At 50.6% G+C, this 24,886-nt stretch overlaps 1 protein-coding gene across 2 annotated transcripts in view; it reads left to right on the plus strand.

Annotated features, from left to right (window-relative positions):
- The window catches only part of DQX1 (DEAQ-box RNA dependent ATPase 1), a 90,886-nt gene that overhangs the window by 61,068 nt on the left and 4,932 nt on the right, over positions 1-24,886 (plus strand). For both annotated transcript variants that reach the window (XM_068273646.1, XM_068273649.1), the window contains exons 6-11: positions 4,263-4,359; positions 5,888-6,046; positions 18,964-19,155; positions 20,612-20,734; positions 20,935-21,119; positions 24,404-24,585. In XM_068273646.1, coding sequence (XP_068129747.1) covers positions 4,263-4,359; positions 5,888-6,046; positions 18,964-19,155; positions 20,612-20,734; positions 20,935-21,119; positions 24,404-24,585 — 938 coding nt within the window. The remainder of the gene's footprint in view (positions 1-4,262; positions 4,360-5,887; positions 6,047-18,963; positions 19,156-20,611; positions 20,735-20,934; positions 21,120-24,403; positions 24,586-24,886) is intronic.

Below are 24,886 nucleotides of genomic sequence, written 5' to 3' on the forward strand. Positions count from 1 at the left end.
GCTCGCACAGTGCACAGTAGCTGACCCAGCTCGCCCGCGCATGCTCAGTAAGCCAGAGCTGCGGTCTCCATGGTACAGCGCAGGCGGGCTCGCACAGTGCACAGTTGCTGACCCAGCTCGCCCGTGCATGCTCAGTAAGCCAGAGCTGCGGTCTCCATGGTACAGCGAGGACGGGCGCGCACAGTGCACAGTAGCTGACCCAGCTCGCCCGCGCATGCTCAGTAAGCCAGAGCTGTGGTCTCCATGGTACAGTGCAGGCGGGCTCGCACAGTGCACAGTAGCTGACCCAGCTCGCCCGCGCATGCTCAGTAAGCCAGAGCTGCGGCCTCCATGGTACAGCGCAGGCGGGCTCGCACAGTGCACAGTAGCTGACCCAGCTCGCCCGCGCATGCTCAGTAAGCCAGAGCTGCAGTCTCCATGGTAAAGTGCAGGCGGCCTCGCACAGTGCACAGTAGCTGACCCAGCTCGCCCGCGCATGCTCAGTAAGCCAGAGCTGCGGTCTCCATGGTAAAGTGCAGGCGGGCTCGCACAGTGCACAGTAGCTGACCCAGCTCGCCCGCGCATGCTCAGTAAGCCAGAGCTGGGGTCTCCATGGTACAGCGCAGGCGGGCTCGCACAGTAGCTGACCCAGCTCGCCCGCGCATGCTCAGTAAGCCAGAGCTGTGGTCTCCATGGTACAGCGCAGGCGGGCTCGCACAGTGCACAGTAGCTGACCCAGCTTGCCCGCGCATGCTCAGTAAGCCAGAGCTGTGGTCTCCATGGTACAGCGCAGGCGGGCTCGCACAGTGCACAGTAGCTGACCCAGCTTGCCCGCGCATGCTCAGTAAGCCAGAGCTGTGGTCTCCATGGTACAGTGCAGGCGGGCTCGCACAGTGCACAGTAGCTGACCCAGCTCGCCCGCGCATGCTCAGTAAGCCAGAGCTGCGGTCTCCATGGTAAAGTGCAGGCGGGCTCGCACAGTGCACAGTAGCTGACCCAGCTCGCCCGCGCATGCTCAGTAAGCCAGAGCTGTGGTCTCCATGGTACAGTGCAGGCGGGCTCGCACAGCGCGCAGTATCTGACCCAGCTCGCCCGCGCATGCTCAGTAAGCCAGAGCTGCGGTCTCCATGGTACAGCGCAGGCGGGCTCGCACAGTGCACAGTAGCTGACCCAGCTCGCCCGCGCATGCTCAGTAAGCCAGAGCTGCGGTCTCCATGGTAAAGTGCAGGCGGGCTCGCACAGTGCACAGTAGCTGACCCAGCTCGCCCGCGCATGCTTAGTAAGCCAGAGCTGTGGTCTCCATGGTACAGCGCAGGCGGGCTCGCACAGTAGCTGACCCAGCTCGCCCGCGCATGCTCAGTAAGCCAGAGCTGTGGTCTCCATGGTACAGTGCAGGCGGGCTCGCACAGTGCACAGTAGCTGAACCAGCTCGCCCGCGTATGCTCAGTAAGCCAGAGCTGCGGTCTCCATGGTAAAGTGCAGGCGGGCTCGCACAGTAGCTGAGCCAGCCCGCCCGCGCATGCTCAGTAAGCCAGAGCTGTGGTCTCCATGGTACAGCGCAGGCACAGTAGCTGACCCAGCTCGCCCGCGCATGCTCAGTAAGCCAGAGCTGTGGTCTCCATGGTACAGCGCAGGCGGGCTCGCACAGCTAGTGCGCGGCCACGCTTCAGCAGAAGGAAAAGCTGCGCGGCCGCGCTCAACAAATCAGCGAGGGGAACCTCAATAGGATCCTGAGAATTCCCTCTCTTAAGGTACGGCTCTGATTTTGATGCTATACTTCAGCTCGGGATCACTTTAATTACTTATTGATCTCCATAAAAGTACAAATCAATAAGGTTACAGTGTGATAAAAGTAAAATACTGACAAAATGCTGTATAATCTGTGTGTATATAGAGCTGGTTGATAAAAGCTATTATCTTTATAAATGTACTAGCTGATGTCCTGGAATTGACCGGGTATGTATTTGGCTTCCTTTGGCTCTGCCCACTTTTTCTAACCCTAACACTCAATGACGTAGTTTGTGAGCTTTGCGGTCCTTGGCATTCAGTAATGTGAGTTTTAACCCCAGTGCCCCAATGACCAACTGTACCAGGTTTGAGGCTTGTGCCATTAACAGTGCAAGAATGGCAGCAATTACATATTACCCTTGAAAATCAATAGGTGAATTTTGATTGGCTTCTGTAGGCTCCACCCACTTTTCTGAATATTAATCTCAGTCACCCAGTTACCAACTGTGCAAAGTTTGAGAACCCTGCCATTAATAGTGTAAGAATGGCTGCAGTTTACATTTTCCCAGTGAAATTTGTATTTGTCTCCGCCCACTAATGATCCGGCGTTGCCCGCTTATGTATTTGGCTGGTGTTGGCTGCACCCACTTTTCCTAACCCTAACACACAATTACTCAATGACCAAGATTGTGAGCTTTGCGGTCTTTGAGATCAATAATTTACATTGAATTGAAACAAATCTGACTGTTTTTTGTGGCTCCACCCCCTTTTCTGAATTTGAACGCCAGTCACTCAATGACCAACTGTACCAGGTTTGAGGCTTGTGCCATTAACAGTGCAAGAATGGCAGCAATGTAAATATTCCCCTTGAAAATCAATAGGTTAATTTTGATTGGCTTATGCAGGCTCCACCCACTTTTCTGAATATTAATCCCGGTCACCCAGCGACCGACTGTGCAAAGTTTGAGAACCCTACCATTAACAGTGTAAGAATGGCTGCAGTTTACATTCTCCAGTGAAATTTGCATTTGTCTCCGCCCCCTTTTTGGGTATGGGAATAAAAAGTATCCTATACTTTATTCCAGGTAATGTACGATGTGTGTCCCAAATTTCATTCAAATCCGTTCAGCCATTTTTGCGTGATCGAGTAACAAACATCCAAACATCCAAATATCCGAACTTTCCTATTTATTGTATCAGTAGGATTAGTAGCATTTTCCATCATCTGATGTAAATGTATATTATTATGCTATCTCTCCCTTTGCCTCCAAATCAGATTACAAAGTTTCTATATACAAACTATTAATTATAGAATGAATAATTCCTGCACCATCTGAAATTCCTTCAATAATGATTCAATCAAGCTTGCAAACTATCCTTGGCCTGCAGGACCTATTCTGGAACCTTTCCCTGTCAAACATTTACATCTCCAAACAAGAATTACACATTTACATTTCCAAACAAGAATTACACATTCACATTTTCTAAAAATAAAACAAATTAATTTGATCTAAAAGTGAATACATTGGAAAACATGTTCATTATTGTATGAGAAACATCACATAAACTCTAAAACTAATCCTATCCTATTCTATGACATAAAACGTAAAACATAAACAATTCAACATAAAACAAAAATTCCTCTTCATATGTGTCCAATAAGTTGTGTATCCAGAGATATTACATATTACAGATATGAGAGCGTTGCTGCACTGTAACAGCCAGCAGTCCCATGAGACCTCTCTTCTGCAGGTATACAATCCGTGCATTCCTAGACAGCACTGCTTGGGGCCCCTCCCCCTCTCCGGCACCCTCCCCAGGCTCTGGGCCCCTCCTCCTCTCCCAGCCTTCCCCAGGCTTTGGGCCCCTCCTCCTCTCCCAGCCTTCCCCAGGCTCAGGGCCCCTCCCTCTCTTGGGCCCCTCTCCCTCTCTGGCACCCTCCCTAGGCTCTGGGCCCCTCCTCCTCTCCCAGCCTTCCCCAGGCTCTGGGCCCCTCCTCCTCTCCCAGCCTTCCCCAGGCTCAGGGCCCCTCCTCCTCTCCCAGCCTTCCCCAGGCTCAGGGCCCCTCCCTCTCTTGTGCCCCTCCCCCTCTCTGGCACCTCCCCTAGGCTCTGGGCCCCTCCTCCTCTCCCAGCCTTCCCCAGGCTCTGGGCCCCTTCTCCTCTCCCAGCCTTCCCCAGGCTCAGGGCCCCTCCTCCTCTCCCAGGCTCAGGGCCGCTCCTCCTCTCCCAGCCTTCCCCAGGCTCAGGGCCCTCCCTCTCTTGGGCCCCTCCCCCTCTCTGGCACCCTCCCTAGGCTCGGGGCCCCTCCTCCTCTCCCAGCCTTCCCCAGGCTCTGGGCCCCTCCTCCTCTCCTAGCCTTCCCCAGGCTCAGGGCCCCTCCCCCTCTCCGGCACCCTCCCCAGGCTCTGGGCCCCTCCTCCTCTCCCAGCCTTCCCCAGGCTCTGGGCCCCTCCCCCTCTCCCTTCCCTCCCATCCCTTGCAGGGGTGATTGTTACGTCACTGGTTGTTGTTGCACTATGACAGCCAGCAGTCTTGTCTCTTCCTCTTCTGCAGGTTTACAATCCGCGCATCCATGCAGATTCTCAGGTCCAGCGGTTGATCAGTAAAACGAGAGCGGAGATCCGCAGGATGAGAGCGGCGGCTCCTGATGGTGAGTATTCTCATAGGTTGCCTCTGACTTCCCCTTGTGGTGGATCTGCATTCTCCAGCCAGATCTGAGCTCATCATCATGTGACCTCTAGTATCTGACTGCAGTTACTCTGGGGCCACCTTCAGAGCACCGGACCTCTGGGGCCGTCTTCAGAGCACCGGACCTCTGGGGCCGTCTTCAAGGCACCGGACCGGTGGGGCCGCCTTTAGAGCGCTGGACCTCTGGGGCCGTCTTCAGAGCACCAGACCCCTGGGGCGGTCTTCAGAGCACCAGACCTCTGGGGCCGTCTTCAGAACACCGGACCTCTAGGGATGTCTTCTGAGCACCGGACCTCTGGGGCCCTCTTCAGAACACCGGACCTCTGGGGCAGTCTTCAGAGCACCGGACCTCTGGGGACGTCTTCAGAGCACCGGACCTCTGGGGACGTCTTCAGAGCGCCGGACCTCTGGGGACGTCTTCAGAGCACCGGACCTCTGGTGCCATCTTCAGAGCCACGGACCTCTGGGGCCGTCTTCAGAGCACCGGACCTCTGGGGCAGTCTTCAGAGCACCGGACCTCTGGGGCCTCCTTTAGAGCGGCGTACCTCTGGGGTCGTCTTCAGAGCACCAGACCTCTGGGGCCGTCTTCAGAGCACCAGTCCTCTGGGGTCGTCTTCAGAGCGCCGGACCTCTGGGGTCGTCTTCAGAGCGCCGGACCTCTGGGGTCGTCTTCAGAGCGCCGGACCTCTGGGGCAGTCTTCAGAGCACCGGACCTCTGGGGACGTCTTCAGAGCACCGGACCTCTGGGGACGTCTTCAGAGCGCCGGACCTCTGGGGACGTCTTCAGAGCACCGGACCTCTGGGGCAGTCTTTAAAGCACCGGACCTCTGGGGCAGTCTTCAGAGCACCGGACCTCTGGGGCCTCCTTTAGAGCGGCGTACCTCTGGGGTCGTCTTCAGAGCACCAGACCTCTGGGGCCGTCTTCAGAGCACCAGTCCTCTGGGGTCGTCTTCAGAGCGCCGGACCTCTGGGGTCGTCTTCAGAGCGCCGGACCTCTGGGGTCGTCTTCAGAGCGCCGGACCTCTGGGGTCGTCTTCAGAGCGCCGGACCTCTGGGGCCGTCTTCAGAGCACCGGACCTCTGGGGCCGTCTTCAGAGCACCGGACCTCTGGGGCCGTCTTCAGAGCACCGGACCTCTGGGGCCTCCTTTAGAGCGGCGTACCTCTGGGGCCGTCTTCAGAGCACCGGACCTCTGGGGCCGTGTTCAGAGCACCAGACCTCTGGGGTCGTCTTCAGGGCACCGGACCTCTGGGGCCATCTTCAGAGCACCGGACCTCTGGGGCCTCCTTTAGAGCGGCATACCTCTGGGATCGTCGTCAGAGCACCAGACCTCTGGGGCCGTCTTCAGAGCACCGGACCTCTGGGGCCGTCTTCAGCATGCTGGACCCCTGGGACAGTCTTCAGCATGTAGGACCTCTGGGGCCGTCTTCTTCAGTAAGCCTGTAGACATGACTCACAGTGGGTATTACAATTACCTCTTCTCCCTCTCAGGTGTGTGTTACCGCTTGTACCCAGAGAACTCCTTCCTAAGCCAAATGGCAGAGTTTTCCTCTCCTCGGATTCTGGAAGAGAATCTCAGCCGGATGGTTCTGTTGCTAAAGAGGCTGGACATAGCGGACCTTGGACAGTGTGACTTCTTGGATCGACCTGGTAAGCACACCTCCATATCTGTGTTATGTCTGTCCTCCTTGTCTCACCCACTTCCTCTTCCTGTAGATTCGGAGTCCCTCCATGGAAGCACTAGAGGATGTAAAACTGTGTTGTGTCTGTCCTCCTTATCTCACCCACTTCATCTTCCTGTAGGTCCGGAGTCTCTCATGCAAGCACTAGAGGATGTATATCTGTGTTATGTCTGTCCTCCTTGTCTCACCCACTTCCTCTTCCTGTAGCTCCGGAGTCCCTCATGCAGGCACTAGAGGATGTATATCTGTGTTATGTCTGTCCTCCTTGTCTCACCCACTTCCTCTTCCTGTAGCTCCGGAGTCCCTCATGCAGGCACTAGAGGATGTATATCTGTGTTGTGTCTGTCCTCCTTGTCTCACCCACTTCCTCTACCTGTAGCTCCGGAGTCCCTCATGCAGGCACTAGAGGATGTATATCTGTGTTATGTCTGTCCTCCTTGTCTCACCCACTTCCTCTTCCTGTAGCTCCGGAGTCCCTCATGCAGGCACTAGAGGATGTATATCTGTGTTATGTCTGTCCTCCTTGTCTCACCCACTTCCTCTTCCTGTAGCTCCAGAGTCCCTCATGCAGGCACTAGAGGATGTATATCTGTGTTATGTCTGTCCTCCTTGTCTCACCCACTTCCTCTTCCTGTAGCTCCGGAGTCCCTCATGCAGGCACTAGAGGATGTATATCTGTGTTGTGTCTGTCCTCCTTGTCTCACCCACTTCCTCTACCTGTAGCTCCGGAGTCCCTCATGCAGGCACTAGAGGATGTATATCTGTGTTATGTCTGTCCTCCTTGTCTCACCCACTTCCTCTTCCTGTAGCTCCGGAGTCCCTCATGCAGGCACTAGAGGATGTATATCTGTGTTATGTCTGTCCTCCTTGTCTCACCCACTTCCTCTTCCTGTAGCTCCAGAGTCCCTCATGCAGGCACTAGAGGATGTATATCGGTGTTGTGTCTGTCCTCCTTGTCTCGCCCACTTCCTCTTCCTGTAGCTCCGGAGTCTCTCATGCAGGCACTAGAGGATGTATATCTGTGTTGTGTCTGTCCTCCTTGTCTCACCCACTTCCTCTTCCTGTAGCTCCGGTGTCCCTCCATGGAAGCACTAGAGGATGTATATCTGTGTTATGTCTGTCCTCCTTGTCTCACCCACTTCCTCTTCCTGTAGCACCGGAGTCCCTCATGCAGGCACTAGAGGATGTATATCGGTGTTCTGTCTGTCCTCCTTGTCTCACCCACTTCCTCTTCCTGTAGCTCCGGAGTCTCTCATGCAAGCACTAGAGGATGTATATCTCTGTTATGTCTGTCCTCCTTGTCTCACCCACTTCCTCTTCCTGTAGCCCCGGAGTCCATCATGCAGGCACTAGAGGATGTATATCTGTGTTATGTCTGTCCTCCTTGTCTCACCCACTTCCTCTTCCTGTAGCCCCGGAGTCTCTCATGCAGGCACTAGAGGATGTATATCTGTGTTATGTCTGTCCTCCTTGTCTCACCCACTTCCTCTTCCTGCAGCTCCGGAGTCCCTCATGCAGGCACTAGAGGATGTATATCTGTGTTATGTCTGTCCTCCTTGTCTCATCTACTTCCTCTTCCTGTAGATTCGGAGTCCCTCCATGGAAGCACTAGAGGATGTATACCTGTGTCATGTCTGTCCTCCATGTCTCACCCACTTCCTCTTCCTGTAGCCCCGGAGTCTCTCATGCAGGCACTAGAGGATGTATATCTGTGTTACGTCTGTCGTCCTTGTCTCACCCACTTCCTCTTCCTGTAGCCCCGGAGTCCCTCATGCAGGCACTAGAGGATGTATATCTGTGGTATGTCTGTCGTCCTTGTCTCACCCACTTCCTCTTCCTGTAGCTCCGGAGTCCCTCATGCAGGCACTAGAGGATGTATATCTGTGTTATGTCTGTCCTCCTTGTCTCACCCACTTCCTCTTCCTGTAGCCCCGGAGTCCCTCATGCAGGCTCTAGAGGATGTATATCTGTGTTGTGTCTGTCCTCCTTGTCTCACCCACTTCCTCTTCCTGTAGCTCCGGAGTCCCTCATGCAGGCACTAGAGGATGTATATCTGTGTTCTGTCTGTCCTCCTTGTCTCACCCACTTCCTCTTCCTGTAGCCCCGGAGTCCCTCATGCAGGCTCTAGAGGATGTATATCTGTGTTGTGTCTGTCCTCCTTGTCTCACCCACTTCCTCTTCCTGTAGCCCCGGAGTCCCTCATGCAGGCACTAGAGGATGTATATCTGTGTTCTGTCTGTCCTCCTTGTCTCACCCACTTCCTCTTCCTGTAGCCCCGGAGTCCCTCATGCAGGCACTAGAGGATGTATATCTGTGTTATGTCTGTCCTGCTTGTCTCACCCACTTCCTCTTCCTGTAGCCCCGGAGTCCCTCATGCAGGCTCTAGAGGATGTATATCTGTGTTCTGTCTGTCCTCCTTGTCTCACCCACTTCCTCTTCCTGTAGCCCCGGAGTCCCTCATGCAGGCACTAGAGGATGTATATCTGTGTTATGTCTGTCCTCCTTGTCTCACCCACTTCCTCTTCCTGTAGCACCGGAGTCCCTCATGCAGGCACTAGAGGATGTATATCGGTGTTGTGTCTGTCGTCCTTGTCTCACCCACTTCCTCTTCCTGCAGCCCTGGAGTCCCTCATGCAAGCACTAGAGGATGTATATCTGTGTTATGTCTGTCCTCCTTGTCTCACCCACTTCCTCTTCCTGCAGCCCCGGAGTCCATCATGCAGGCACTAGAGGATGTATAGCTGTGTTATGTCTGTCCTCCTTGTCTCATCTACTTCCTCTTCCTGTAGATTCGGAGTCCCTCCATGGAAGCACTAGAGGATGTATACCTGTGTCATCTCTGTCCTCCATGTCTCACCCACTTCCTCTTCCTGTAGCCCCGGAGTCTCTCATGCAGGCACTAGAGGATGTATATCTGTGTTATGTCTGTCCTCCTTGTCTCACCCACTTCCTCTTCCTGTAGCTCCGGAGTCCCTCATGCAAGCACTAGAGGATGTATATCTGTGTTATGTCTGTCCTCCTTGTCTCACCCACTTCCTCTTCCTGTAGCTCCAGAGTCCCTCATGCAGGCACTAGAGGATGTATATCGGTGTTGCGTCTGTCCTCCTTGTCTCACCCACTTCCTCTTCCTGTAGCTCCGGAGTCCATCATGCAGGCACTAGAGGATGTATAATGCAAACAGTGAAGAGGCGGCACACAAAAGGCTTGCTATTCAAAGCATATATTGGTGGAGCAACACTACATGTTACGAACCATCACGGTTCTTCATCAGGTGTAAAATGAAACCAAATGCAGTCCACACATTTATACCGATTCAAAACCACACCCCTTAGCTCAGGGGCGTGGTGATCTTAACTAGACATTGGCCACACCTAGCTGTCACAGTTACATTCTATCTACATTTACAACTTATCTGATAGAGAAATCGGTCAAAGATTAACAATATTACAAATTAGCATACTCCCAATACTTCTAAACACAATACCACATTAGGGGAACTCCAAAATATGGCTACCCCATCTAATAAACATTTTAACTGACCGTAATCCCAGGGCACTCCACTAGGGCTACCCGTAAACTCCGACCTAAAAAAAGAAAGGCAAAGGTTGTAACTGTAGTCACTACCACAGAATTCCATAATACATTGCACCACTAACGTTACCTGGCCTAATTGCAAAGTGGCAATAAAAAGCACCTTAAGCGGCACAGCAAAAATCACAATTACTGTAAATGTTCTGCAAAATGCTAAATAACCGCTATAAAAATGCTGCCATGATGCCATAAAGCAGCCGAAAAAATGCTGACATACTGCTATAAACGGCTGTGCAATAATGCTATATAAGTGCTCTGCAAAATGCTAAATAACCGCTGTAAAGATGCTGCCATAATGCCATAAAGCAGCTGAAAAAAATACTAGAAAAATGCTGAAAAACAGCTGTGCAAAAATGCTATATAAATGCTCTGCAAAATGCTGAATAACTGCTGTAAAGATGCTGCCATAATGCCATAAAGCAGCTGAAAAAAATACTAGAAAAATGCTGAAAAACAGCTGTGCAAAAATGCTATATAAATGCTCTGCAAAATGCTGAATAACTGCTGTAAAAATACTGCCATAATGTCATAAAGCAGTTGAAAGCAATACTGGCAAAATGCTGAAAAAATGCTACCATACTGCTATAAACAGCTGTGCAATATAAATGCTCTACAAAATACTAAATAACTGCTATAAAACTGCAGCCATAGTGCCCTAAAGCAGCTGAAAAGAATACTGGGAAAATGCTGGAAAAATGCAACCATACTGCTATAAACAGCTGTGCAAAGATGCTATATAAATACTCTGCAAATTGCTAAATAACTGCTGTAAAAATGTTGCCATAATGCCATAAAGCAGCTGAAGAAACGCTGACAAAATGCTGAAAAAATGCCACCATAATGCTATAAAACAGCTATGCAAAAAATGCTATATAAAAAACAATAATACAAAGATATTATATAAAACATTTCCACTGCAAATGCTCATTCATCCCTCTTGGGAACATCACATCAAGATAACTGATCCATCGTGCCTCTTTTTGAAGGAGGAGCTTTTCTCTGTCCCCCCCACACCGTTGTAAATCTAGGGAATCGAGTACCATCCATCTTAATTGTGAGACCCTATGTCGCGCCTCCCGAAAATGTCTAGACACAGAGGTCTCATAAATTCCTTTGCCCTCTAGGAATCCACTGATAAATCGCTTGTGCTCTTGGATTCGCACACGCACTGCCCGTGTGGTCATGCCTACATACATCATGCCACACGGGCATTTTAGACCATATACCACATGGGTGCTGGCACAGGTATATCTGCCTCGGATCTGCACTCGCCTACCAGTGTGAGGGTGGGAAATGGAGTTGCCACCTACAATTGCTGAGCACACGTTACAACTGCAGCAGGCAAAGGTACCATTCCTCTGGTTATTCAGCCTTTTAGTGATGGTGGCAGTATCTACCTTCCTCACTGTATTCTGGATCGTTCTCCCTCTTTTGAGAGCAAACAAAGGTTGCTCTCGAAAAAGGTCTCCTATCCCCTGATCGCTACTAAGGACCGGCCAGAACTTCCTGACTACCTTTTTAACTAAGGGAGTGTTTTTTCCAAACTGCATGACGAATGGTATACGCTTACCTCCACTTCCTGTTTTTCTATTGTTACCTCTCAGCAGATCCTCTCTCTTTAATGCCCCAACTTCTTCTTGGATTCTAACTACTTGCTCCCTTGGGTACCCCTTCGTGACAAATTTATCTACCAAGTCCTGCCCAGCCAGAGCATAATCCTCTGGTGTAGAGCAAATCCTCTTGGCCCTTAAAAATTGGCCCCTGGGTATAGCTTTAGTAGTATGGGGATGATGATAACTGTCTTTCCTTAGTAAATTGTTACGATCAGTGGGTTTTTTAAAAAATTTAGTGCTCAAGCTGTTCCCATGTTTAGAGATGGTGACGTCTAGGAAATTAACCATCTCACATGACGTCTCCATGGTAAACCTGATGGTACTGTGGCCTCTATTGGCCTCATTTACCATCTCCTCAAGTGATTCCCTAGATCCGCTCCAAAAGATGAGCACATCATCAACAAATCTAAAATATTGATAAACGTGCTCTCTATATCTTGGATTATCAAAAAAGAATTTCCTCTCAAGGGACTCAACAAATATATTAGCCACCGAAGGGGCAGCTGGTGAACCCATGCTAGCCCCTTGTTTCTGGAAATAGAACCTGCCGTGAAATTTGAAATAATTACATTTGAGGATTAGCTCCAACACATCCACAAGAAAGTACACTTCAGCATTAGTCAAATTCATATCCAACAAATTGCTCTCCACACAGCTAATAGCCTCATCCTGTGGAATAGCAGTGAACAGGCTTTGTATATCTAAACTGCAGAAAATCAATTCATCTGGGACCTTATTCAAAGACTCCAATCTACATAATAGATCTGTAGTATCCTTTAGGCAATGAGTAAAGGTTCTTACTATCTCTTGCAGGTAACCATCTAGATACCCCGCTAGTGGGTACAGGACACTCCCCCGGCTCGCCACAATGGGGCGACCAGGAGGATCCTGTAACCCCTTGTGAATCTTAGGAAGAAGATATAGCAACGGGACACAAGGATGGTCAGTGGTCAAACCTCTAGCTGTTTGTTGTGAGATTGTCCCATCCTCAACTGCACATGTTAACAGGAAGTCCACCTTGGCTTTGACTTTAATTGTTGGATCGTCATCACAAAGTTCATAATGCTCAACGATCCCCACTTGCTTCAATCCTTCCTGTACATAACTGTCCTTGTCTTGCACAACTGTGGCACCCCCCTTATCGGCTTTAAGTATGATGATGCTATCATTGTCCCGAATTGTACTGAGTGCCTGCTTTTCTGCCATAGAGAGATTGCTGTGTACCTTTTTATTGTCCCATTTTGCTTTTATTTCATTTTTCACTGCCTTTTCAAATGCATCAATTGCTGGACAACAGACATCAGGAATCCACTCTGATCTATTTAAATATTTTGTAACGTTCATATGCTTATGTTCAATGCTGAGTGGCTGATCCTTAAAGTGCACTTTCAACTTCAAAGTACGAATGAATTTATAGAAAGCAACTTCCCATTCAAATAGCTGGTCATTATATACGGGGACAAAACCTAGTCCTTTTTCCAGCACTGACACCTCAGCTGGAGACAAGACATAGTTAGAAATATTAATGACATTGCTCACCTTTGGCCGGTTTCTTGTATTGTAGCCCTCTCGCGGTGGCAGTGCCTCGGTGGGGTCAGTGCTAGTACCGGCGATAGCCCGATTCGTCTGGCTTCCTAGGGTAGCTCTTTCGTATTCGGCCCCCGAGTCATCTGTCATGGAATCCGAGGAGGCCGTCTGTCTATATACTGTGCCCCTCGTACCGCCATGTCCACGGCGCACGCGGCGTCCTCGCTGTCCGCGGCCTCCTCCTCTACCTCTTTCCATCCTGGCTCTTCCGCCGTGCCGCTGCGCAAAGCGGCGTCTCTGCGAGAACTCCTCCCTAGTGCTTCCGGGTCGTTCACTCGCTCCAGACGTGACGTAACCTTGATACACCAGTTCCTCCTCAGCTGTTTCAGAACGGGGGTAACGGCTTCTCATCTGGCGTCTGTCATTTTTCCAGGAATACACTCGATCCAAGGTATAGTCCTCAAGGTCTCTTTGTATTTTTTTCTTTTTCTTGTCCGAAATGGCCAGCTTTTCATCCTCAATCTTATTGTCTAGCTCCTCCATTATGTCAATGTATTCGCAATCCTTCGTGCAGCTTTCTAAATCACGTCTGGAGCGAGTGAACGACCCGGAAGCACTAGGGAGGAGTTCTCGCAGAGACGCCGCTTTGCGCAGCGGCACGGCGGAAGAGCCAGGATGGAAAGAGGTAGAGGAGGAGGCCGCGGACAGCGAGGACGCCGCGTGCGCCGTGGACATGGCGGTACGAGGGGCACAGTATATAGACAGACGGCCTCCTCGGATTCCATGACAGATGACTCGGGGGCCGAATACGAAAGAGCTACCCTAGGAAGCCAGACGAATCGGGCTATCGCCGGTACTAGCACTGACCCTACCGAGGCACTGCCACCGCGAGAGGGCTACAATACAAGAAACCGGCCAAAGGTGAGCAATGTCATTAATATTTCTAACTATGTCTTGTCTCCAGCTGAGGTGTCAGTGCTGGAAAAAGGACTAGGTTTTGTCCCCGTATATAATGACCAGCTATTTGAATGGGAAGTTGCTTTCTATAAATTCATTCGTACTTTGAAGTTGAAAGTGCACTTTAAGGATCAGCCACTCAGCATTGAACATAAGCATATGAACGTTACAAAATATTTAAAGAGAAACTCCGACCAAGAATTGAACTTTATCCCAATCAGTAGCTGATACCCACTTTTACATGAGAAAAATAATGATTTTCACAAACAGACCATCAGGGGGCGCTGTATGACTGATTTTGTGCTGAAACCCCTCCCACAAGAGGCTCTGGTACCGTACGGTACTCTGGGCAAACTGCCACAATGTAACAATGTTCAGACAGGAAATAGCTGCTTACAGCTGTCTGTTAAAGCCAGACCAGCTACATAATCTGCCCACAGTAACAATGTCACCATGTAAAACATGTCAGAATGTGAATCTGGGAGAGGAAAGATTTTACAATGAGCAAACACTGACTAAATCATGTATACATAATTATTGTAAAAATGAAGCACTTTTTTTATTACATTATTTTCACTGGAGTTCCTCTTTAAATAGATCAGAGTGGATTCCTGATGTCTGTTGTCCAGCAATTGATGCATTTGAAAAGGCAGTGAAAAATGAAATAAAAGCAAAATGGGACAATAAAAAGGTACACAGCAATCTCTCTATGGCAGAAAAGCAGGCACTCAGTACAATTCGGGACAATGATAGCATCATCATACTTAAAGCCGATAAGGGGGGTGCCACAGTTGTGCAAGACAAGGACAGTTATGTACAGGAAGGATTGAAGCAAGTGGGGATCGTTGAGCATTATGAACTTTGTGATGACGATCCAACAATTAAAGTCAAAGCCAAGGTGGACTTCCTGTTAACATGTGCAGTTGAGGATGGGACAATCTCACAACAAACAGCTAGAGGTTTGACCACTGACCATCCTTGTGTCCCGTTGCTATATCTTCTTCCTAAGATTCACAAGGGGTTACAGGATCCTCCTGGTCGCCCCATTGTGGCGAGCCGGGGGAGTGTCCTGTACCCACTAGCGGGGTATCTAGATGGTTACCTGCAAGAGATAGTAAGAACCTTTACTCATTGCCTAAAGGATACTACAGATCTATTATGTAGATTGGAGTCTTTGAATAAGGTCCCAGATGAATTGATTTTCTGCAGTTTAGATATACAAAGCCTGTTCACTGCTATTCCACAGGATGAGGCTATTAGCTGTGTGGAGAGCAATTTGTTGGATATGAATTTGACTAATGCTGAAGTGTACTTTCTTGTGGATGTGTTGGAGCTAATCCTCAAATGTAATTATTTCAAATTTCACGGCAGGTTCTATTTCCAGAAACAAGGGGCTAGCATGGGTTCACCAGCTGCCCCTTCGGTGGCTAATATATTTGTTGAGTCCCTTGAGAGGAAATTCTTTTTTGATAATCCAAGATATAGAGAGCACGTTTATCAATATTTTAGATTTGTTGATGATGTGCTCATCTTTTGGAGCGGATCTAGGGAATCACTTGAGGAGATGGTAAATGAGGCCAATAGAGGCCACAGTACCATCAGGTTTACCATGGAGACGTCATGTGAGATGGTTAATTTCCTAGACGTCACCATCTCTAAACATGGGAACAGCTTGAGCACTAAATTTTTTAAAAAACCCACTGATCGTAACAATTTACTAAGGAAAGACAGTTATCATCATCCCCATACTACTAAAGCTATACCCAGGGGCCAATTTTTAAGGGCCAAGAGGATTTGCTCTACACCAGAGGATTATGCTCTGGCTGGGCAGGACTTGGTAGATAAATTTGTCACGAAGGGGTACCCAAGGGAGCAAGTAGTTAGAATCCAAGAAGAAGTTGGGGCATTAAAGAGAGAGGATCTGCTGAGAGGTAACAATAGAAAAACAGGAAGTGGAGGTAAGCGTATACCATTCGTCATGCAGTTTGGAAAAAACACTCCCTTAGTTAAAAAGGTAGTCAGGAAGTTCTGGCCGGTCCTTAGTAGCGATCAGGGGATAGGAGACCTTTTTCGAGAGCAACCTTTGTTTGCTCTCAAAAGAGGGAGAACGATCCAGAATACAGTGAGGAAGGTAGATACTGCCACCATCACTAAAAGGCTGAATAACCAGAGGAATGGTACCTTTGCCTGCTGCAGTTGTAACGTGTGCTCAGCAATTGTAGGTGGCAACTCCATTTCCCACCCTCACACTGGTAGGCGAGTGCAGATCCGAGGCAGATATACCTGTGCCAGCACCCATGTGGTATATGGTCTAAAATGCCCGTGTGGCATGATGTATGTAGGCATGACCACACGGGCAGTGCGTGTGCGAATCCAAGAGCACAAGCGATTTATCAGTGGATTCCTAGAGGGCAAAGGAATTTATGAGACCTCTGTGTCTAGACATTTTCGGGAGGCGCGACATAGGGTCTCACAATTAAGATGGATGGTACTCGATTCCCTAGATTTACAACGGTGTGGGGGGGACAGAGAAAAGCTCCTCCTTCAAAAAGAGGCACGATGGATCAGTTATCTTGATGTGATGTTCCCAAGAGGGATGAATGAGCATTTGCAGTGGAAATGTTTTATATAATATCTTTGTATTATTGTTTTTTATATAGCATTTTTTGCATAGCTGTTTTATAGCATTATGGTGGCATTTTTTCAGCATTTTGTCAGCGTTTTTTCAGCTGCTTTATGGCATTATGGCAACATTTTTACAGCAGTTATTTAGCAATTTGCAGAGTATTTATATAGCATCTTTGCACAGCTGTTTATAGCAGTATGGTTGCATTTTTCCAGCATTTTCCCAGTATTCTTTTCAGCTGCTTTAGGGCACTATGGCTGCAGTTTTATAGCAGTTATTTAGTATTTTGTAGAGCATTTATATTGCACAGCTGTTTATAGCAGTATGGTAGCATTTTTTCAGCATTTTGCCAGTATTGCTTTCAACTGCTTTATGACATTATGGCAGTATTTTTACAGCAGTTATTCAGCATTTTGCAGAGCATTTATATAGCATTTTTGCACAGCTGTTTTTCAGCATTTTTCTAGTATTTTTTTCAGCTGCTTTATGGCATTATGGCAGCATCTTTACAGCGGTTATTTAGCATTTTGCAGAGCACTTATATAGCATTATTGCACAGCCGTTTATAGCAGTATGTCAGCATTTTTTCGGCTGCTTTATGGCATCATGGCAGCATTTTTATAGCGGTTATTTAGCATTTTGCAGAACATTTACAGTAATTGTGATTTTTGCTGTGCCGCTTAAGGTGCTTTTTATTGCCACTTTGCAATTAGGCCAGGTAACGTTAGTGGTGCAATGTATTATGGAATTCTGTGGTAGTGACTACAGTTACAACCTTTGCCTTTCTTTTTTTAGGTCGGAGTTTACGGGTAGCCCTAGTGGAGTGCCCTGGGATTACGGTCAGTTAAAATGTTTATTAGATGGGGTAGCCATATTTTGGAGTTCCCCTAATGTGGTATTGTGTTTAGAAGTATTGGGAGTATGCTAATTTGTAATATTGTTAATCTTTGACCGATTTCTCTATCAGATAAGTTGTAAATGTAGATAGAATGTAACTGTGACAGCTAGGTGTGGCCAATGTCTAGTTAAGATCACCACGCCCCTGAGCTAAGGGGTGTGGTTTTGAATCGGTATAAATGTGTGGACTGCATTTGGTTTCATTTTACACCTGATGAAGAACCGTGATGGTTCGTAACATGTAGTGTTGCTCCACCAATATATGCTTTGAATAGCAAGCCTTTTGTGTGCCGCCTCTTCACTGTTTGCATGATTCTACCCTCAGGTGGGTGACCTGAGTGAGGCGTAGCACCGGCAGTTCAAGGATTAATTTTCCTGAAGGGGTTCCAGGACCGTGGCCGAGTTCACTAGAGGATGTATATCTGTGTTATGTCTGTCCTCCTTGTCTCACCCACTTCCTCTTCCTGTAGCCCCGGAGTCCATCATGCAAGCTCTGGAGGATGTATATCTGTGTTATGTCTGTCCTCCTTGTCTCACCCACTTCCTCTTCCTGTAGCTCCGGAGTCCCTCATGCAGGCACTAGAGGATGTATACCTGTGTTATGTCTGTCCTCCTTGTCTCACCCACTTCCTCTTCCTGTAGCTCCGGAGTTCCTCATGCAGGCACTAGAGGATGTATACCTGTGTTATGTCTGTCCTCCTTGTCTCACCCACTTCCTCTTCCTGTAGCTCCGGAGTCCCTCATGCAGGCACTAGAGGATGTATACCTGTGTTATGTCTGTCCTCCTTGTCTTACCCACTTCCTCTTCCTGTAGCTCCGGAGTCCCTCGTGCAGGCACTAGAGGATGTATACCTGTGTTATGTCTGTCCTCCTTGTCTCACCCACTTCCTCTTCCTGTAGCCCCGGAGTCCATCATGCAAGCTCTGGAGGATGTATATCTGTGTTATGTCTGTCCTCCTTGTCTCACCCACTTCCTCTTCCTGTAGCTCCGGAGTCCCTCATGCAGGCACTAGAGGATGTATATCTGTGTTACGTCTGTCCTCCTTGTCTCACCCACTTCCTCTTCCTGTAGCTCCGGAATCCCTCATGCAGGCACTAGAGGATGTATATCGGTGTTGTGTCTGTCGTCCTTGTCTCACCCACTTCCTCTTCCTGCAGCCCTGGAGTCCCTCATGCAAGCACTAGAGGATGTATATCTGTGTTATGTCTGTCCTCCTTGTCTCACCCACTTCCTCTTCCTGTAGCTCCGGAGTCCCTCATGCAGGCACTAGAGGATGTATATCTGTGTTATGTCTGTCCTCCTTGTCTCACCCACTTCCTCTTCCTGTAGCTCCGGAGTCCCTCATGCAGGCACTAGAGGATGTATATCTGTGTTATGTCTGTCCTCCTTGTCTCACCCACTTCCTCTTCCTGTAGCCCCGGAGTCCCTCATGCAGGCACTAGAGGATGTATATCGGTGTTATGTCTGTCCTCCTTGTCTCACCCACTTCCTCTTCCTGTAGCTCCGGAGTCCCTCATGCAGGCACTAGAGGATGTATATCTGTGTTATGTCTGTCCTCCTTGTCTCACCCACTTCCTCTTCCTGTAGCCCCGGAGGCCCTCATGCAGGCACTAGAGGATGTATATCTGTGTTATGTCTGTCCTCCTTGTCTCACCCACTTCCTCTTCCTGTAGCTCCGGAGTCCCTCATGCAAGCTCTGGAGGATCTGGACTATTTGGCAGCGCTGGATGATGATGGGAATCTGTCAGAGGTTGGGATTATCATGTCGGAATTTCCTCTCGACCCCCAGATCTCCAAGTCCCTGATCGCGGCCTGCGAGTTTCAGTGCGTCTCCGAGATGCTAACCTTGGCTGCCATGCTGACTGGTATGTGGGAGGAGCTACAAGGGGAGGTAGAGGGATGTTGGGGAAGCCAGTATGCAGTGTGATACCGACATGGTGACCAGTGTGTGGGAGGAGCTACAAAGGGAGGTGGAGGGATGTTGGGGAAGCCAGTATGCAGTGTGATACCGACATGGTGACCAGTGTGTGGGAGGAGCTACAAGGGGAGGTAGAGGGATGTTGGGGAAGCCAGTATGCAGTGTGATACCGACATGGTGACCAGTGTGTGGGAGGAGCTACAAAGGGAGGTGGAGGGATGTTGGGGAAGCCAGTATGCAGTGTGATACCGACATGGTGACCAGTGTGTGGGAGGAGCTACAAGGGGAGGTAGAGGGATGTTGGGGAAGCCAGTATGCAGTGTGATACCGACATGGTGACCAGTGTGTGGGAGGAGCTACAAAGGGAGGTGGAGGGATGTTGGGGAAGCCAGTATGCAGTGTGATACCGACATGGTGACCAGTGTGTGGGAGGAGCTACAAGGGGAGGTAGAGGGATGTTGGGGAAGCCAGTATGCAGTGTGATACCGACATGGTGACCAGTGTGTGGGAGGAGCTACAAAGGGAGGTGGAGGGATGTTGGGGAAGCCAGTATGCAGTGTGATACCGACATGGTGACCAGTGTGTGGGAGGAGCTACAAGGGGAGGTAGAGGGATGTTGGGGAAGCCAGTATGCAGTGTGATACCGACATGGTGACCAGTGTGTGGGAGGAGCTACAAAGGGAGGTGGAGGGATGTTGGGGAAGCCAGTATGCAGTGTGATACCGACATGGTGACCAGTGTGTGGGAGGAGCTACAAAGGGAGGTGGAGGGATGTTGGGGAAGCCAGTATGCAGTGTGATACCGACATGGTGACCAGTGTGTGGGAGGAGCTACAAAGGGAGGTGGAGGGATGTTGGGGAAGCCAGTATGCAGTGTGATACCGACATGGTGACCAGTGTGTGGGAGGAGCTACAAAGGGAGGTGGAGGGATGTTGGGGAAGCCAGTATGCAGTGTGATACCGACATGGTGACCAGTGTGTGGGAGGAGCTACAAAGGGAGGTGGAGGGATGTTGGGGAAGCCAGTATGCAGTGTGATACCGACATGGTGACCAGTATGTGGGAGGAGCTACAAGGGGAGGTGGAGGGATACAGAGATAAGGTTAGTAATACATGTTGAAGGGCGGAGCTAGAAGCAGGAATGTGGCATGCTGGGACTTGTAGTGTAATATCTGTTCCTCTTTTTTATCTGTGTACTACCTGCTCATCTTTCCTCTCTGTAGTCAGTCTCACCCAGTAGGGGGCGTCCCTCCTGTTAGGCTTGTTCTGCTATTGACATCCCCCCTCCATTCCATGTCTCTCCCTCTCCTCCATTATCTGCCGGATTCTGTTCTATCTCTTCCCTGACTTTCTATTTCACCCTTTGATTATCCCCTTTTCTCTCTCTTTCTCTCCTTTGCTTTAGTTTCCCCCCCTTGCTTCCTGCCCCCGCCCCACAGTGAGTCGGTGCTCTGCGCACGACGAGATCTGCAGCTTCTGGAGGGAGATCACATGACTCTTATCCATGTCTACAACCACTACAAGGAAAGTGAGTACCTGTCATTTCTCCTAAATGGTTCATGCTAAATTGTGTGTGGTTGAGTATGACTTGGTAAGGTACGGGGGAGGACCTGCACTAGTACACGCCGGGGTGGGGTGGATGCCAGTGGTGCAGGGTTGATGTGTTATTCTGTGCTGGGGGTTGGTACAGCTGCATAGAATGACGATGATTGTTTTGTGTCTGTGTAGATGGTGACAGTTGGTGTGTCCATGCTGCCATCTGTCCCCGGGCCCTGCACCTGGCTGACCTTCTCCGCACTGAGCTGCAGGAAATCATGCAGCGGATTGAGCTGCCCATATCTGCTCCATGCTTCCCAGAGGAGGAGTGTTTGCAGAATGTCACCAGAGCCCTTCTCTCTGGGGGCTTCCTTAAGGTAAGATCCATCACCCAACATGTCACACAAGCACTACACCACCTTCCAAATTATTATTCCAATGATCAGGGCTGTGGAGTCGGTAAAAAATTATTTACCTCCGACTAAGGCCCTTCTCCCCCAATCGCTCAGCTTAGATTACCAGCTCTAGGAAGAGTCCTGGTGGTTTTGAACTTCTTCCACTTACAGATGATGGAGGGCACTATGCTCATTGGGACCTTCAAAGCAGCAGCAATGTTTCGGTAACCTTGCCCAGATTTGTGCCTGGAGACAATCCTGTCTCGGAGGTCTACAGACAATTCCTTTGGCTTTATGCTTGGTTTGTGCTCTGATGTTCTGTCAGCTGTGGGACTTTATATAGACAGGTGGGCACCTTTCCAAATCTTGTCCAATCAGCTGAATTCCCCACAGTTAGACTCTAATCAAGCAGCAGAAACATCTCAAGGATGATCAGGGGGAAACGGTGCACCCAAGCTCAATTTTCAGCTTCATGGCAAAGGCTGTGAATACCTATGTATGCGGGCTTTCTCAATTCTTCTTGTTATTAATAAATTTACCAAAATATCATGTAAACTTTTACTCACCTTGTCAATATGAAGTGTTGTGTATAGAATTCTGAGGAAAAAATGAGTTTACTCCATTTTGGAAATCACATGACAGAGCTCCAGGCTCACTGCGGTCACATGACAGAGCTCCAGGCTCACTGCGGTCACATGACAGAGCTCCAGACTCACTGCGGTCACATGACAGAGCTCCAGGCTCACTGCGATCACATGACAGAGTTCCAGACTCACTGCGGTCACAAGACAGAGCTCCAGACTCACTGCGGTCACATGCCAGGGCTCACTGCGGTCACATGACAGAGCTCCAGGCTCACTGCGGTCACATGACAGAGCTCCAGGCTCACTGCGGTCACATGACAGAGCTCCAGGCTCACTGCGGCCACATGACAGAGCTCCAGGCTCACTGCGGTCACATGACAGGGCTCCAGGCTCACTGCGGTCACATGACAGGGCTCCAGGCTCACTGCGGTCACATGACAGGGCTCCAGGCTCACTGCGGTCACATGACAGGGCTCCAGGCTCACTGCGGTCACATGACAGGGCTCCAGGCTCACTGCGGTCACATGACAGGGCTCCAGGCTCACTGCGGTCACATGACAGAGCTCCAGGCTCACTGCGGTCACATGACAGAGCTCCAGGCTCACTGCGGTCACATGACAGAGCTCCAGGCTCACTGCGGTCACATGACAGAGCTCCAGGCTCACTGCGGTCACATGACAGGGCTCCAGGCTCACTGCGGTCACATGACAGGGCTCCAGGCTCACTGCGGTCACATGACAGGGCTCCAGGCTCACTGCGGTCACATGACAGGGCTCCAGGCTCACTGCGGTCACATGACAGGGCTCCAGGCTCACTGCGGTCACATGACAGAGCTCCAGGCTCACTGCGGTCACATGACTGAGCTCCAGGCTCACTGCGGTCACATGACAGAGCTCCAGGCTCACTGCGGTCACATGACAGAGCTCCAGGCTCACTGCGGTCACATGACAGAGCTCCAGGCTCACTGCGGTCACATGACAGAGCTCCAGGCTCACTGCGGTCACATGACAGAGCTCCAGGCTCACTGCGGTCACATGACAGAGCTCCAGGCTCACTGCGGTCACATGACAGAGCTCCAGGCTCACTGCGGTCACATGACAGAGCTCCAGGCTCGCTGCGGTCACATAACAGAGCTCCAGGCTCGCTGCGGTCACATGACAGAGCTCCAGGCTCACTGCGGTCACATGACAGGGCTCCAGGCTCACTGCGGTCACATGACAGAGCTCCAGGCTCACTGCGGTCACATGACAGGGCTCCAGGCTCACTGCGGTCACATGACAGTGCTCCAGGCTCACTGCGGTCACATGACAGTGCTCCAGGCTCACTGCGGTCACATGACAGTGCTCCAGGTTCACTGCGGTCACATGCCAGAGCTCCAGGCTCACTGCGGTCACATGACAGTGCTCCAGGCTCACTGCGGTCACATGACAGTGCTCCAGGCTCACTGCGGTCACATGACAGGGCTCCAGGCTCACTGCGGTCACATGACAGGGCTCCAGGCTCACTGCGGTCACATGACAGTGCTCCAGGCTCACTGCGGTCACATGACAGTGCTCCAGGCTCACTGCGGTCACATGCCAGAGCTCCAGGCTCACTGCGGTCACATGACAGTGCTCCAGGCTCACTGCGGTCACATGACAGTGCTCCAGGCTCACTGCGGTCACATGACAGTGCTCCAGGCTCACTGCGGTCACATGCCAGAGCTCCAGGCTCACTGTGGTCACATGACAGAGCTCCAGACTCACTGCGGTCACATGACAGAGCTCCAGGCTCACTGCGGTCACATGACAGTGCTCCAGGCTCACTGCGGTCACATGACAGTGCTCCAGGCTCACTGCGGTCACATGACAGTGCTCCAGGCTCACTGCGGTCACATGCCAGAGCTCCAGGCTCACTGCGGTCACATGCCAGAGCTCCAGGCTCACTGCGGTCACATGACAGAGCTCCAGACTCACTGCGGTCACATGACAGAGCTCCAGGCTCACTGCGGTCACATGCCAGGGCTCACTGCGGTCACATGACAGGGCTCCAGGCTCACTGCGGTCACATGCCAGGGCTCACTGCGGTCACATGACAGGGCTCCAGGCTCACTGCGGTCACATGACAGAGCTCCAGGCTCACTGCGGTCACATGACAGTGCTCCAGGCTCACTGCGGTCACATGACAGAGCTCCAGGCTCACTGCGGTCACATGACAGAGCTCCAGGCTCACTGCGGTCACATGACAGAGCTCCAGGCTCACTGCGGTCACATGACAGTGCTTCAGGCTCACTGCGGTCACATGACAGTGCTCCAGGCTCACTGCGGTCACATGACAGTGCTCCAGGCTCACTGCGGTCACATGACAGAGCTCCAGGCTCACTGCGGTCACATGCCAGGGCTCACTGTGGTCACATGACAGGGCTCACTGCGGTCACATGCCAGGGCTCACTGCGGTCACATGACAGAGCTCCAGGCTCACTGCGGTCACATGCCAGGGCTCACTGCGGTCACATGACAGGGCTCCAGGCTCTTATGTAATTAGAATAGTTCTCTATCATACAGGAAATATAGTTACTGTAAAGTTTTATATTGAACCTTGTAGTGTCATTCATCGTTCAGGAGACATGTAAGAGAAAGCACTTGCCAGGGACCGTGTGAGACAAGCAGTGGTTTTCTGATGAGCCCTTCCTCTTTTGTGCAGGTGGCGCGGGATGTGGATGGACAAGGAAACTATGTTATGCTGAGTCACAAACATGTAGCCAATCTGCATCCTTCCTCCGTCTATTATGGCTGCAACCCTCCCCCTACCTGGGTCCTCTTCCATGACTTCAGCATTACTCAGGACAACTGCATCAGTGTGGCCACCGAGATCCAACCAGAAATGTGAGTGACCACAGGAGCCTTCTAACCTGACACAGCCTCGCTTCCTCCTGGCCTCCTTCTCATACTGGTGTCCTGATTCCTTCAGCCTCCCCTCCTGGCACAGCCTCGCTTCCTCCTGGCCTCCTTCTCATACTGGTTTCCTGATTCCCTCAGCCTCCCCCCCCCCCTCCGATACACCCCCGCTTCCTCCTTGCCTCCTTCTCATACTGGTGTCCTGATTCCCTCACCCCCCCTCTCCTGACACAGCCTCGCTTCCTTCTCATACTGGTGTCCTGATTGCCTCAGCCTCCCCTCCTGGCAC

Source organism: Hyperolius riggenbachi, chromosome 1 (genome assembly GCF_040937935.1).
Source record: "Hyperolius riggenbachi isolate aHypRig1 chromosome 1, aHypRig1.pri, whole genome shotgun sequence".
NCBI lineage: Eukaryota > Metazoa > Chordata > Amphibia > Anura > Hyperoliidae > Hyperolius > Hyperolius riggenbachi.